Source organism: Danio rerio, chromosome 1, assembly GCF_049306965.1.
Source record: "Danio rerio strain Tuebingen ecotype United States chromosome 1, GRCz12tu, whole genome shotgun sequence".
NCBI lineage: Eukaryota > Metazoa > Chordata > Actinopteri > Cypriniformes > Danionidae > Danio > Danio rerio.
The window spans coordinates 50339561-50355521 of NC_133176.1; the positions used below are offsets into that span (position 1 = coordinate 50339561).

Consider the following 15961-nt stretch of genomic DNA (forward strand, 5'->3'; position numbering starts at 1 on the left):
GTGCGACGAGACACTCATAAAGCATACTTCAGTGTTCATGCTCAGAACGGTTTGCCGTCTATAAGAAATGTAAAATTTTTAACCAACATTGAGCCTGCTTATAACATTGTTATTGTCTTTTTACGATATGTTTGAAAAACAAAAATACTAAAATTAAACTTTTTTTAGCATTCAATGTTACCTAAATATATTGCGAGTTCAGTTTCGAGATATATATTGAATCATGACTTGAGTGTATCATTATGCCCCTACTAATAACTAATTTGTTTTCTTTGCCATTATGACCATTCATAATATTTTTCAATAAGATATTTACATTCAGCTTAAAGTGCAATTTAAAGGCTTAACTAGGTTAACTAGGCAAGTTAAGGTATTTAGGCAAGTCTTTGGATAACAATGGTTTGCTCTGTAGTCAATCGGGAAATAAAAATCTTAAGGGGACTAAGAATATTCATTCATTAATGCATTTTCTTTCGGCTTAGTCTCTTTATTCACCAGGGGTCACCACAGCGGAACGAACCGCCAACTTATCCAGTATATGTTTTACACAGCGAATACCCTTCCAGCTGCAACCCGGTACTGGGAAACATCCATACACACTCATTCACACACATACACTACAGCCAATTTAGTTTATTCAATTCATCTATAGCGCATGTCTTTGGACTGTGGGGGAAAGCGGAGCACCCAGAGAAAACCCACGCCAACATAGGGGGAACATACAAGCTCCACACACAAATGCAGGCACTCAAACCAGCGGCCTTTCTTGCTGTGAGGCAACTGTGAGGCGGGCCTGCGACTAATATTACTGACCTTACAGATTATTTTACAAACTGCTTTTATTCCAGCCAAACTAAAATAAAGAAGAAACATAAAGAAAAACTATAATAGGAAACACAGTGAAAATGTCCTGGCTCTGTTAAACATCACTTGGGAAATATTTTATATTTAATTTCATAGAAGGGCGAATATTTTGCCTTCAACTGTGTGTGACCATCTAACTAAAAATCAATATATACAAAGTGTATGTGTGACTGAAAGAATCAACTAACATGAAGGTAGATGTTGTAAAAAGTATGCATGACCTGAAAATGGCTTATTACTATAACAACTGACTGCTTCAATATATTTATGTATGCAAAAATAGCACACTTGCATGGTACATGGTGTAAACTGCATAGCGAATGTGTTCATGATAGCAGACTGCAATGCCTGCTGGGTAAAGTCACATGAACCACTGCAGTCACTAGAGAGGAAACATGGAAATCTCAAGAAAAGCCGACTCTGCGAACACTGCTGTTTATGTAACACCATACCATTCCACCAATAAACAAGAGCTTCAGGGAAAGTGATGCTTTATCAAGTATTTGTACATTTCTCTACTCTGAGATCTCTTACTGAAGCTAGTTTTAGTCAGTTTTCAATATAATAATAGCACAATTTCTACAATATCAGATCAATCATGGTAAGATCACTGCAAGCAGTAACAGACAAACTCTAGAAAGACAGAAAGAGTTAGATGTTTAAGTGTAAAACACACATACACACACACCAAGCAAGTGTCAAAGGGTGCGAGTGTTTAGATTTCATGAACCAGACGTGCAGTTTCTAAATTCACACACTGAATATGTAAGCTCTGCTTCTGCAAACATGTTTACTGACGCAAGGCAATACCACTTATGCTTGTTTAATCACACTTGCTGGCCCATATGTCTCAAACTCAATTCCTGGAGGGCCGCAGCTCTAACCCTAATCAAACACACCTGTTCAAATTAATCAAGGTGTTCAAGACTACTAAACACTATTAAGCAGGTGTGAGTTGGAGGTGGTTGGAGATAAACTATGCAGAGCTGTGGCCCTCCAGGAATTGAGTTTGAGACCCCTGTGCTGGCCAATTATCTATCACATTTTCATGATCGTACCAAGACTAAGATAACTTAAGCAATACACGCATACATCTATGAAAAATGATTTAGTTCACCAAAAAAAGTTTCATGATTTTATTAATGTCTTTTCAATTTGCCTGAGACCATTGTTCATCTTGGGATTATAAATTAAGATATTGTAGATTAATTCGGAAAGCTCCCTCATCCTCCATTGCTCCCTGGATGGCATAAAACATGGGTAAGCTAGGTTGCTGCTGGAAGTGGTTTTAGTGTGACCAGCAGGGGCGCTCAACCTGCGATCTGTGATGGTCCAAATCCCCCAGTATATTGATAGGGACTCTACTGCTCTGCAGACGTTAAACCGAGGTCCTGACTCTCTGTGGTGAGAATGTCCTTTGAAAAAGAGTAGGAGTTTAAAGCCAGCAACCTGGCCAAATTTTCCCACTGGCCTCAGCACATCCCCATATCATAAAGTCTCCTCTCCACCAATTAGCTGGTGTGTGGTGTACGGTCTGGCGCAATATGGCTGCCATTGCATTATCCAGGTGAATGCTGCAAACTGTTGGTGGTGAATGAGGAGATTACAAGTAAAAAAGTGTAAAGAGTTTTGAGTGCCCAGAGAAGAGCTATGTAAATGTAAGGAATTATTATTACAGACAGAAACTGTCACAACTCCTTCAAAGTCTAGAAAAATACACTCTCAGGGACTGTTGCGGTCTTTTAAGATCTCAGATTTTACCTAAAATGCCCTCCTTTGTTTTCTGAAGACGAACAAAAGTCTCAGGAATTTGAAATGACATGAGAATGAGTATTTAATAGCATGACTCCCATTTGTGGGTGAACTAAACCTTAAAAAGACCAATTGAAAATTGTAATTTCTCCTAATTTGCATTTTATAGTTGTGCGTTTGAGCAAAGCTAAATTTTATTTTTATTCTGTAATCTATTGCTCTAAAAATTTAATTGTTTTGCACAAAATAATAAAAAAGATAATGTTTCAAATCTTTATATTCATTTTTAGATTTTTAGACAACAATACAAATGTTTTAACAATATCGGTCACAACAAATGTCTTTAAGCACCGAGACTTTTCAAATTATGCCTAATACTTGATTTCTCTCATTTTCACCCTCCAACTAATTAAATCAACAATATGACCCAAACTGGTAAAGGACAAAAAAAGTCACCTCAGTATAGTATAAAATCTATCAAATATAGTGGAAAAAGTCTTTTTTTGTCATACCCTCCTTTCAACAACGTTTTGCGGTACAAGTTCATTTCAGTACTCCAAAATCAAATCTAAAAGGCTTCTGCTTACATTTGAATAGTTACAATTTTCAAGTTATAAAAATCCCAAAAAAAAAAACCCCACCCCAAAAAAACAAACAAAAAACTCATTGTCACGGTTCATGCATGAGGTTTTTTCAGAATTAAATGACGCACATGGCTTGGAGGGGAAAAAAAGCGGCACGATCAAACTTACGCATTAATAACGTTGATCTAAGGCTGCATTTACACTGCAGATCTTGATGGTCAATTCTAATTTTGTGACTGTATTCACTTTTTTTGATGACCTGCTTGCATCATCTTTTAAAAGTGACTCGTATCCGATTGTCTGCATTTACACAGCACATGGCAAAGACGCATTGACCAGAAAAAAAGAGCGGGCGCTGACTAACAGATAATAATTAAAGAGTGCTCTTTTCTTTATTCCTGTATGTAATCTATTCGCAGCTTTTGAAAAATTGCTTTTTAAAACCTTTAGGCATTTTAATGTAAAGTCCATGGCGTGATTTATGCACGTGATGTACCCTAGCTATGCACTAGTTCTATATTAGTTTATATTGGTTACGAGGCGGACACTGCGCTCTCTCGCTCTCACTAACATGCTTAAATACCTGTGTTATATGACAATATAAAAGCTGTTTAAGTCCTTGTGTATGAGATTTAAGGTTTGGGACTCAAGAAAGTCAAAAAAGTTCAAAAGTCTGTTCTGAAATGAAAGTGCCGTAATCAGAATCCATGTGATTAGTTCCTTCGTACATGGGCCATATCCGATCTGTGCCACATAGGAGAAAAAAAAAAAAACGCAATTGAGTCACTTGAACAGTGCAGTGTAAATGTGGCCTAAGAAAAGCATCAGATCAGTGCACAGAAAGAAAGAGCTTTGTACCGATACGTGAAGGTTTAGAATAGCTACAGCGCTGCCTTTGATGGGCTTCTCAAAGGGAGCTGGAGGAGGTGCAGTGAGACACACGAGCAGGGGACACGAGTTGTGGGGGGGGGGATCAAAGGTTGAGTGGGGGGTGAGGGAGGGATGACCTGGAAGTAGAAGTGTATATGCTTCAAACAGGCCAGCAGTGCTGCGAGACAGTCCGACAGCACCTCGTCCACAGAGCTCCCTGACTGCAAGAGACACAGAGCCACCCATATGGTGACGGGTCAAAGGTCACACTATCATCAACATCATCATCATCATTATCATTGTCATAATCATTGATGTTTGTACAATGTATTCTGCTCTATGCAATGCAGAGCTTCTTAAATGTCATTAATAACCAGCGAGAAACAAACGGACCAGACAGGACATCTGAACCAAAGCAGAGTAGAGAAGCCTTTGCTCTATTAATTAGTGTGAGCTACAGGCTTGAAAACCCCTCAGATTATCATTCATATCAATCAGGGCTCAATAATAAAGATAGAATCATGTCTCTAAAGCAGTATAAAAGAAAATGCAACACTAACTTAAATACTTAGACCAGCATTTTGACTACTTTTAGTGCATTTGACAATTCAAGTCAGTTTTCCAGGTGCTAAATATATTTTTAATAACACCAGTCCTTTAAATTATACTCTCACTTCTTTCTTACATTAATGTGTCAATATGTATAATTTGTGCATATGAAAGAAACTAAATTGAATAAAGATGGCTCTGTAATCAATGAAAAGGGTAAAAACCTGTGGAAAATTTGAGTCAATTTGAACTTTCAAACATTATTAAATACGCAAAACTGTTCAATCATTTTCTGTCACGTCTACAATCGACTATGATGTGTGTTCTGATCAGGTGCATCAACACAGGGCAGGGTATAATCTATTACTTTTAAATTATGATTTTGTTTTTTAAATATGTAAAAGCCTTGATGAAATTATGGATGTCAGAGAAGCAAACTAATAGCATTTTAGGTTTCCCTTAAATACTACAGTTGAAGATAAAACTATTAGTTCATCTATAAAACTTTATATGTATATATGTATATATGTGTATATATATATATATATATATATATATATATATATATATATATATATATATATATATATATATATATATACATACATACACACACATATATACACATATATATACACATATATACATATATATACACACATATATACATATATATATATATATAATTTATACACACACACACACACACACACACACAAAAACACACACACATATATATATATATATATATATATATATATATATATATATATATATATACACGATTTTTTCTTTTGTCTATGCCATGATTAAAGTACATAATGTGTTTTTTGGTTTGCAAGAAACTCATATTCAGCTTAAAGTGCAGTTTAAAGGCTTAACTAGAGAGGTTGGGCTAATTTGTTAAGACAATTGACAGAAAATGTAAAAAAAATGTAAAAATGCTAATAATATTGACCTTAGCCAATTTCACATTTTTTTTATTCCAGCTAAACTAAATAAGATATAAAAGAAAAATACAATAAGAAATACTCAAAAAAAAATCCTTGTTCTGTTAAATATCATTTGGGAAATAAATTTCCCAAATTTATTTTATTATAAAGATTATAAAGAATAAATAAGAAAGGCATAATCAACTAGTGATGGCTAATTCTTCAACAAAGTGCTCCTTTTGAATGAATCTTTTATGCTACCCGCGATTATGGTGAGCCCTCTCAGGGAGTGATTCGTTCAGTCGCGCATGCACACATTGTGCAGGTGGAGGAGAAGATTAATTCCTTTTTCTAGTCTTCTATCGGGTTTGAGTTATTCGTTCATCACATGAAAGACAGAAGCCAATCATATGCATTTAGAGACGGAAAAAGATTTGATTTGTTCATTTCACGAGTGCCTGGTTATGAGACATCTCTTTATGATGTCGATTTCAGATTGCATGATATTCAAAGTAGACAAGTCACAGATATTTTCACACTGTTTGACTATCTGAGGTAGAATTCTGTTGTTGCTGTTTACACTGCAGAATGGATCGGTGACAGGGGGTTTCACACTGCATGACATTACAATAGCAGAAACGCTGACAACTTTGACTCTGTCCACAAACTACGTCTAACAACCAAACACATGAGAGAAATGACATGAAAACAATACGAGGTCATGTAGTATATATGTTGCTATTAACTACATAATGAGAAAGAGGCCTTTAGTGGGGTTTGGTTTTGAAGGGAATTAGCAATTTCTCTCAAACTTTTTTCTTTTTTGACCTGGTTGTGGTATGGCTCAGATGACACATCAAACAGACACGGGTGCTCCTGCCATTTTACACTAGTTTTTCCTCCATTTCTTGGGTCCAAACAGACTAAAAAGCCCTTTTAACTTTTCCCCCAACCACCTGTTGGCCTGCAGATACCCATACTAGTGAATGCTGCTCTCTCATTGGCTGTAGGTAACCGCGAAGGTTATTTTCAATCAGAATTCATTTCACACGGCATGATTTTGTATTGCCGACGGCTCCAGATATTTAGTACACCAAATATCTCACAGGTGTTAATGGCTCACTTCACACTGTGTGATTGTTTACTCACGTGAGTAAACAAAGCCCTGATTTGCCTTTGATTTTAGGCATTTGCTGGCGATTTCTCAAAACCTGTTGGCGAGTCAAAAACGGGACAAAAACCATGCAGTCTGAACTCGGCATTATACACCAAATAGAAATATTAGAATGATAATATCTGCTAAAGCTATTCATGTAGAAAATAATCATTTAGAATATTTAACAAATTAATAATAATTTTAAACTGTATTTCACTCAAATAAAGGCAGACAGATTGAACAAAGAACAAGATTAAAAGCATCACTATTTCTTAAACTTTTGAACATCAGTTTATATTATTTTGTGTTATTTTTTTATGAATTGTTAAATGGATCAGATTATGTGCATTGGATAAGCTTATATAGGACTGTCAGTGTCACGTGAATGAACAGCTTAAATTTGAAGACCCATCAGAAGAGTTGAGCTGAGCTAATCATAGACAAAAGACCAGGTAAACAATAAAAAAATTCTATTTTCTCTTTCTTATAGCATTCTACCTATGACTTGTTTGTCATGTGACCAATATTTTGGGCTTGTTGTAGAGGTGTTTGGAAGCAACTCATAACATTTAGTAATAGTTTGGCAAATTGAAGGAAATGACTTGAAATAAGATGTTCATCTTGACAAGCGGGACTCAAAGATTCGAGTCAGTAAAATGATCTAAACATCCCATCACTATCGTTAACTGTGTGTTTTTAAATCAGCTGATTTTTTAACTGAGCAATTATTATAATTATTAAATAAAATTATCCATAATGTAACCACAGGGCTACAACAAAAACCTGAGCAGATAAAACATATCTTGATTGCTGAGTCCTGTTGATGGCTTAGTAAAGGGAAGTAGTCAAGACAAGACACAACTGGAAGGGTGCTACTCCAACTTCCCTCATGAAGGGCAACAGAGAGCATAGTGCTGTGAGTAGAGGGGAACAGTTTGGTGCTGGTAGTTTTTGAGGGGGTTAAGCTCATTTTTAGGCGGTCTACCTGTAGCCCCCTCTGATCTTCAACAAGCAGCTCCAACTGCAGGTTCTCCATCCTGGTTGCATAGCTCTGATAGAAGAGCCCCAAGGACTGCAACACCACGAGGGGTAAAGGGAGGGGCGAAGCGCGGTCAAGCCAGAACAAAGAGGGCCAGGCAAGCCGTATAAACACGGATAGTAGGTGAGGTGGAGAGGGAGTCGACCAGGATGAACGCAGGACGAGGGTGAAAGAGTGAGCAGCAGGCAGATACAGTGAGAGAGGAACAAGAGATGGTGTGATGTAGTGAAATGTTTCTGCTTTATCACACTCTCTAAGTCTGATCGAAGGCACGTATGGCATTATAAAGAGGTCTTAGCAGACATGAAGTGTGCATGGGAAGAAGGTCAATATAATGCTTTCTCCTACTTCCTCTTTCAATCACACAAACACACACACACAGGGTTCAAAAGTAACATTATTACTTTATTTTTGTATTGGCAATGATAAAGCAGTTTGCATTTAATAAATTGACTTTTTGATTATAAAGAAATTTTAACTTATTCAGAAAGTTTGCATTTATAAAAGTTATAGTACAGATGATTTTTATTTCCAATAAATGCTGTTTTTATTGATTAGTGCATCATAAAAAAAATAAAATGTTAGGCTCAACTATGTTCAGCATTAATTAAAGATATATATATTGATAAAGATATATTAAAATGATTTCGTGTGACACAGATGGGTTACTGCCATTTCACTGTTGTTTTTTAATAAAATAAATACAGCCTTGAGAACCATGAGATAGATTCTTAGCAATTTTCTTAACCACAAACTTGCTAAAAAAAGTGTCATATGTTTTGGCCCAAATAAAAAACTATATTGATGTCCATCAATCATTTAATTTGCTTGCATCAGAAATGCAAATTATTAAAGGTGCCGTATGTAAGTTTGACACCCAGTAATTATGATCGCAGATCAAAACAAACAAGGACAGGTTGCCAGATTGACTAACAGGAGCGAGTCTGACGATCGAGCCTAAAGGCTGATTTAAGTAGTGTTCTATATAAAAGCAACAGCACCCGATAGAAGGAATATTTTCCATATTAAAATTAGTATTTATTGTAAACAACACCTTGAATTGATATATTAGAAACGGCTACTATTTCTTGGAGCTGAACAACACAATACAAGGATCCCCTCTGGTAAACCTCATGTGCTTTATTCAGTGATAATTGCTAACAATATGAGCTTGAATGCCATTTTACATGACATTTATTGCCTTATACTAAAAGCAGCAGTAGATAGTTCACCTCAGACCTTGAAAATAAACTGTTTGAAATTGAACTTTAGAACTAAAAACATGTGAGTGATTCAGCATGCACATCTAATAATGTTGAAGAGGGGTAATATGTATTAAACAGATTATAAACGTAACTATTTCGTGAGTGAGTGCACATTCTGTCCTTCTGAATGGCTGTATTTAAATTTCTGTCGTGTTTTGGCTGGTGCCAAATTGCTTATCATTTCATATCTCGTCACTTCGCGTGTTGTTAGGACATGTGGTGACAATGTAACCTGCTCACCTAATGTTTACAGTCGTAATATTTATATTATTTGCTAATTAATAACCTCATGTGGAACTCTGAATCTGCGTCTCATTTTGGAGTTTGCTACTTTCCACTGGAGGTCGCATTTTGGTCACAGGCGCATGCCGTCAGAGCCTTTCTGAACAAATGAATGAAATACGCGTTTTTCCACCAAGACAACCCGGGGCGCTGAAATATAATTGGCTAAACTGGCATTGGGCAGGGTAAAAGAACCAAAACAAAGTCTGCGTTCCGGCACGGAAAACATATTTTCAATCCGGGAACTTACATACAGCACCTTTAAACTAATATATTATGTCATAGTTACAATAAATTGGTCATAAATTAGACAAGCGTTTACTTGAATTTTGGCACAAATGTTAATTTTGCACCCTGCACACACACAATGCAAAACATAAACATAATACAAACTAAATCTACACAAGAAAAGTATGTGGGAGATCTTCTAGAGCTGTCTGCGTGTGTGTGTTTGAGAGAGTGTTTAGAGCTTCCTTACCTTCAGCTGTGTGTTGAAGGCGTCGATCTCCAATAGTTTGGAGCGAGTTTCCTTCTCCACAGCATCCAGCTGTTCTTTCAGCTGCTGTTTGGTGGATTCTTTCATTTCAATGGCCCTCTGAAGACTGTTCAAAGAGTCTCCTACAAAGCAGAAATAAGCAGACAACTGTTAAAAGGGAATCCTGAGAGATTACCATCCTCATGATCCATTCTGTATAAAAAGATAAGCTTTATTTAATAAGTTTTAACAGCCAGTAAGTTCACTAAATATACATTTACAACAACAATTCAACATTCATAACATTTTACATGGAGTGCTAAACGCAAGAAGTCGATAACTCATTGGACAGATAATAATTAGGTTTAAATGTTACTAATGATCCACATAGGTCAGTTAAAGGTCAAGACTACTACAAACATTGATTTAAGTAGCCATAATTTAAAGTGTTTTGCAAAACAAAGACGTGTTGGGATGAAAATCAGTTTGAACCTCACCAATTTTACAGGAGCTTTGAATTATTATGGCAGAAAACAGAAGCCAAGATTCCAGCAACAAACAGATGAGTTTGTTTTTTATTAAATCTGCCAACAATATTAAGCATTTAAGTCTGGAAAATGCATCATTAATTTGCCCTCAAAGCAAATTCCAGCATAAAACAGACTAACGTTTGCACAAAAACATCAAATAAAGTGACACATTTTTACCTTTTTTTTATTGACAGTTTGACAGAATTTTTTTTTACAGAATTTTAGACCAAAAAACATTTTTTTACCAAGAGTTCAAGGTCTTTATATGTCTTGAAACCCCAGACTAACTTTTAGAGCAGATTTATTTGTTGAACATCAATTAGGACGATGTTAGCATCTATTAGCTTTATTTGCAAGGAACAATTGGCTAATTTTGAGCTATTTTGAGGTTTAAAATATCAAGCAGCATCACTGGTGGTGACCTGGCGTAGGACTGAGAGTACTTGAGAATAATTATGAGAAGATCCTGCTTCTGTATTATTTGGTTAAGCAGTAGTCAGGTGTCGGTATTTGATGGTAGTTGTGTCGGAAATACCAACTTCTACACAAAATGTAAAAAAAATGTGAGTGTTACTGAGCGAAACACTATGCTTCTATGTTTGTATAGATAGCTTTTCTTTACTTCACATTTAAATTTTTCTTATTATTTATTGGTAAGGTCACCAGTAGTTGTGTAAGCATGTGATTACATATCATACTGTTTATGAGACAAATAAAATTAAAATTTTATATATATTTTTTTATTTGATCTACAAACACTGCTAAATGGCCATTGTGTTTACAAACAAAGCAGATATGACTGTGATTGGCTTTAATAATCACCAGTTTACAAGAGCACTTAGACACTGAAGCATTTGAAAGCAGAGTCTATCAGCGGATCCGTTAGCAGATTGACACAGCACTCAAACACTGATAAAAATACAAATTTCAAATGCTCTAGTTCCCGAGCCTAATCCCGTTGTGTGCCTAAATTTAAAATAAGCACTCCTTAAATATAAACATCTTGCATTTCTACTCAATTTACTTTAGATACTCAAGTCAGTATGGGCCACTGACAGATAGCAGTTTTCCTTTTTTTACTCCTGCTTTGCCCCATAATGCTTACAGCTTTCCAAGCTCTTTTAAGTAGCTTTTTTTTACACTGAGCTAGACATGAACTGAAAACTGCACTGAGGAAAATGCTCTTACTGTGCAGACTGTTCTGCTGAACCTGCTTCAGCTGGTCATTCAGACACTGTTTATCAGGAATCAAGCGACTCAACCACTGCTGAGACTCCTAATGAGGAAAAAAAAAGAGAGAAAACTTATAAAATTCTCTGATTACTTGGAAACATTTATACACAGAACAATTTGAATCCTGTTATCTATTCGCACATATACACACAGACCTACATGCATACAAGTGCTCGGCAACAATTAATTGCATCCAAAATAAAAGTTTGTACAAATTAGACAATAGAAGATTGGAAAATCTTTGCTTGGTCTCGATTTCTGCTGCAACATTCAGATGGTAGGGTCAGAATTTAGATCCATCCTGCCTTGTATCAACAGTTCAGGCTGGTGGTGGAGTGGTGTAATGACACGGGGATACATTTTCTTGGCACACTTTTGTCCCATTATTAACAATTGAGCATCATGTCTCTGCTACAGCCTACCTGTGTATCATTGCTGACCATGTCCATCCCTTTATGACCACAGTGTACTCATCTTCTGATGGCTACTTCCAGCAGGATAACGCGCCATATCATAAACCGTGAATCATGTCACACTGCTTCCTTGAACTTGACAATGAGTTCACTGTACTCAAATGGCCTCCACAGTCACCAGATCTTAATCCTATAGAGCACCTCTAGTATGTGGTGGAACGGGATATTCGCATCATGGATGTGCAGCCGATAAATCTGCAGCAACTGCGTGATGCTTTCATATCAATATGGACCAAAATCTCTAAGGAATATTTCTGGTACCTTGTTGAATCTACGCCATCAAGGATTAAGGCAGTATTGAAGGCAAAAGGGGGTCCAACGCGGTACTAGTAAGGTGTACTTAATAAAGTGGCCAATCAGTCTACATTGTCAAAACAAACTTATATTTTGGATGAAATTCATTTTGCCCAGCACTAATACATAAATACACATACATATATTATAAATGCATAGATTGAAGCACTAGTCTCAAATCACGACAAGTTTAAACTTCCACTTTTTTTTACACACACTCAAAAAACAAACACCCCAACTAGAGAAGCGAGGCTAATTCAAACGCTGAAAGGATGCTGATGATGCTTCAGTTTGTAAGCCAGAGTGCACACCTGCAGCTGCTGTTGCAGGCTTGTGATCTCTGCAATGCGGAGCTCCCGAGTCTTATTGGTGGTCTCGATCTCATGCCTCTGAATCGAGAGACGGGACCGAATATCCTGCAGTTTCCCCTCCAACTGAGACTTCTTATCATTCTAGAGAAGAAGCAAAAAGCACAACAGATGTCAAACTATTAAGCTCAATATGCATGTGGGCCTGCTCAAATAGATTAGTCACGGTTGGTATTGCTAATGATTCATTATTCATTCATTTTCTTTTCGGCTTAGTCCCTTAATTAGTCCCGGGTCGACACAGCGGAATGAACTGCCAACTTATCCAGCATATGTTTTACGCACGGGATGCCTTTCCAGCTGCAACCCATCACTGGGAAAGCTAATGATACAATAATTGCAAAAGGAAGCTTTAATGTGACCTACAAGTCTCTTGGCTTTGTTTTAAACGTCTCTTATAATTGGTTTACATCCATCTTCAAGTCAAAAGGTTGATTTTATCATCGTTTATCATGTGAAGAAAATAAAACTGGAATTAAAGACAACTTTTGGGAGACAATAACTCCCTTCATTGTGCACTTTAAAACCTTTTACATTCACAAACAACTGCATTCAGAGTTTCGGTAGGTTTTAAGAAAGTAAATTTTAGACTTTTTAAAGACCCGTTTAACACCAACTACAGAGAACTTAAAACAATGGGAACAAAGGGGAAACAATAAAGCAATATCTTGAGAACTTTGAATAATTTCTAGGCAGCACATGAAGAGTTGTGTTTATAGCTAAATAATTTCAAAGAAAACACACTGATCTTCATTTTAAATTAATGTGCTAATAATTTTAATTATTATTAATAATTATTTAAACTCTTGAATACTTCCGATTCAACCATTTGATTATAGAAATAACTTTTCTGTAAATTTACTTTAAATGTGGACTACTTCACTATGGGAAAGATCAGAAGGTAAAAGCTATTTAAGGCCCATGAAAACCTTGTATATTACACACTACATTAAAAAAAATGTACACACACACACACGCACATACACGCACACGCACGCACGCATACACAGACAGACAGACAGACAGACAGACAGACAGACAGACAGACAGACAGACAGACAGACAGACAGACAGACAGAGACAGACAGACAGACAGACAGACAGACAGACAGAGACAGACAGACAGACAGACAGACAGACACATACACACACACACACACACTTGAAGTCAGAATTACACAGAATTATTAAGCCCCCTTTAATTTATTTATTTATTTTTTTTTTTGGATTTTTAAAAATATTTACCAAACGATGTTTAACAACGCAAGGAAATTTTCACAGTACAACTAATAATATTTTTTCTTCTGGTGAAAGTCTTATTTGTGTTATTTTGTTTTATTTTGGCTAGAATAAAAGCCGTTTTTAATAAAAAAAAACATTTGAAGGTCAAAATTATTAGCCCCTTTAAGCCATATATTTTTTTCGATAGTCTACAGAACAAACCATCGTTATACAATAACTTGTCTAATTAACCTAACCTGCCTAGTTAACCTAATTAACCTAGTTAAGCCTTTAAATTCCACTTTAACCTGTAAAGACGTGTCTTGAAAAATATCTAGTCAAATATTATTTACTTAATAAAACTATTATGATTAGAGATGTGTTGAAAATAAACAGGGGGCTAATAATTTAGGGGGACTAATAATTCTGACTTTACTGTGTATATATATATATATATATATATATATATATATATATATATATATATATATATATATATATATATATATATATATGGCACTTTAAATTTGTTCTACATACTGTAAAAATGCAATCAATTGGTGTTAAAACAACCTAAAATTTGTTCGTTTTTTTTTACTTTAAGTGAACTGAACAGAAAACAATTAAGTTGCTCCCCAAAAAACTTGAGAATTGTGTTATTTCAGATGATTTTAAGCATGTTATTTGATCAAGCAAAATTAATTGTTTATACCCTACGTATTTAAAAGTGTTAACCACCACTGTAAAAATGCAGGGTCAAAAACAAGTCATTCACGATGTCCCAACACAAATAAATTAAGTTCATTGGTTTTGACAAGTTTAAGTGGATAGAACATAAAAAAGTAAGTTGTCTCCAAAAAATATCTCAAGAATTGTGTTGTTTCGGCTCATTCTAAGTAAGTAGTTTAGACAATTATTTTTCTGAGAGATGAAAGTGCACATGCCAGAGCCTCCAGCTCAAACTCGAGAGTTTTCTTCCGTGCTTTGAGCAGGACGATGTTCTCCTGTTCTCTGTTCCTTTGGGTGAGCAGCTCCTGTCTGCGCGTCCTCTCCCACTCCAGCTGCCTCTGTCGCTCCAGCTCCCGTTTAGCAGCCTTCAAACACACAAAATCATTTATTTATTTATTGCCACATAAGCAACTTATGGCTATTTCATGGCAAGATCAATTTGCATAAAAACACTACATGATAGAACAACTTCATAATTCATTAAGAGATGGCTCACATTAATACAAAGTCAAACATGATTTTTCTCAATTTAATATTTGATAAATAACTTCAAATTCATCCTGGTGATTCCTTTTAAAAACATAAAATAAAGTGTTTTTGTCTAACAGTACTTAAATGTCCACATTCAAATAAAATATGCATCATGGTGAGAGCACACACAAAATAACACAAGGGTTAATGATAGTGTCAATAGTGCTGAACACTCTGGCTTCAAGGCACTGGGAAAATGTGCGACTATGTTGTTGAATATTGCATGATATAATAGCATTTTTTTTTTTTTTTTTTAATAGTAATTTTTTCGGGGTTTTCACCTTTATTGGATAGGAAAGTAGAGAGAATTGACAGGAAAGCAATGGGAAGCAGAGAGAGAGGGGAAATATCGGCATAGGACTGCGAGGCGGAATCGAACTCGGGTCGCCGCGAGTGCATGTGCCGTTGTACTAACCACTACACCACTGGCGCCAACATAATAGTATTTCTTACAATATAAAAACAATATTAAATGATATTTCCCTAAAAAACTTATTTTACAATAAAATCAAAAAACATTTTAAGGTCAATATTATTAGTCCTCTTAAGCAGATGAATTTTTCGATAGTCTACAGAACAAACCATCATTATACAATACCTTGCCTAATTAACCTAATTAAGTCTTCAAATTGCACTTTGAGCTGAACAATAGTCAATAGTATCTTAAAAATATCTAGTAAAATAGCACATATTGTCATCATGGCAAAGATAAAAGAAATCGGTTATTAGAAATGAGTTATTAAAACTATTATGCTCAGAAGTGTGTTGAAAAAACTCAGTTGAAAATAAATTGGGTAAAAATTTAAAAGTAATT

The 15961-nt window shown here is 35.6% G+C and overlaps 1 protein-coding gene across 6 annotated transcripts in view; it reads right to left on the minus strand.

Annotated features, from left to right (window-relative positions):
* Positions 1-15961, minus strand: part of itsn1 (intersectin 1 (SH3 domain protein)) — a 91193-nt gene that overhangs the window by 33730 nt on the left and 41502 nt on the right. For all 6 annotated transcript variants that reach the window (XR_012388497.1, XM_005170972.6, XM_005170971.6 and 3 more), the window contains 4 exon segments: positions 14832-14981; positions 12610-12750; positions 11487-11574; positions 9772-9911 (listed from right to left, as the gene is read on the minus strand). Coding sequence is in view for 5 of the 6 variants with exons in the window: in XM_005170972.6 (XP_005171029.1) it covers positions 9772-9911; positions 11487-11574; positions 12610-12750; positions 14832-14981 (519 nt within the window). In the remaining variant the exon portion in view is untranslated.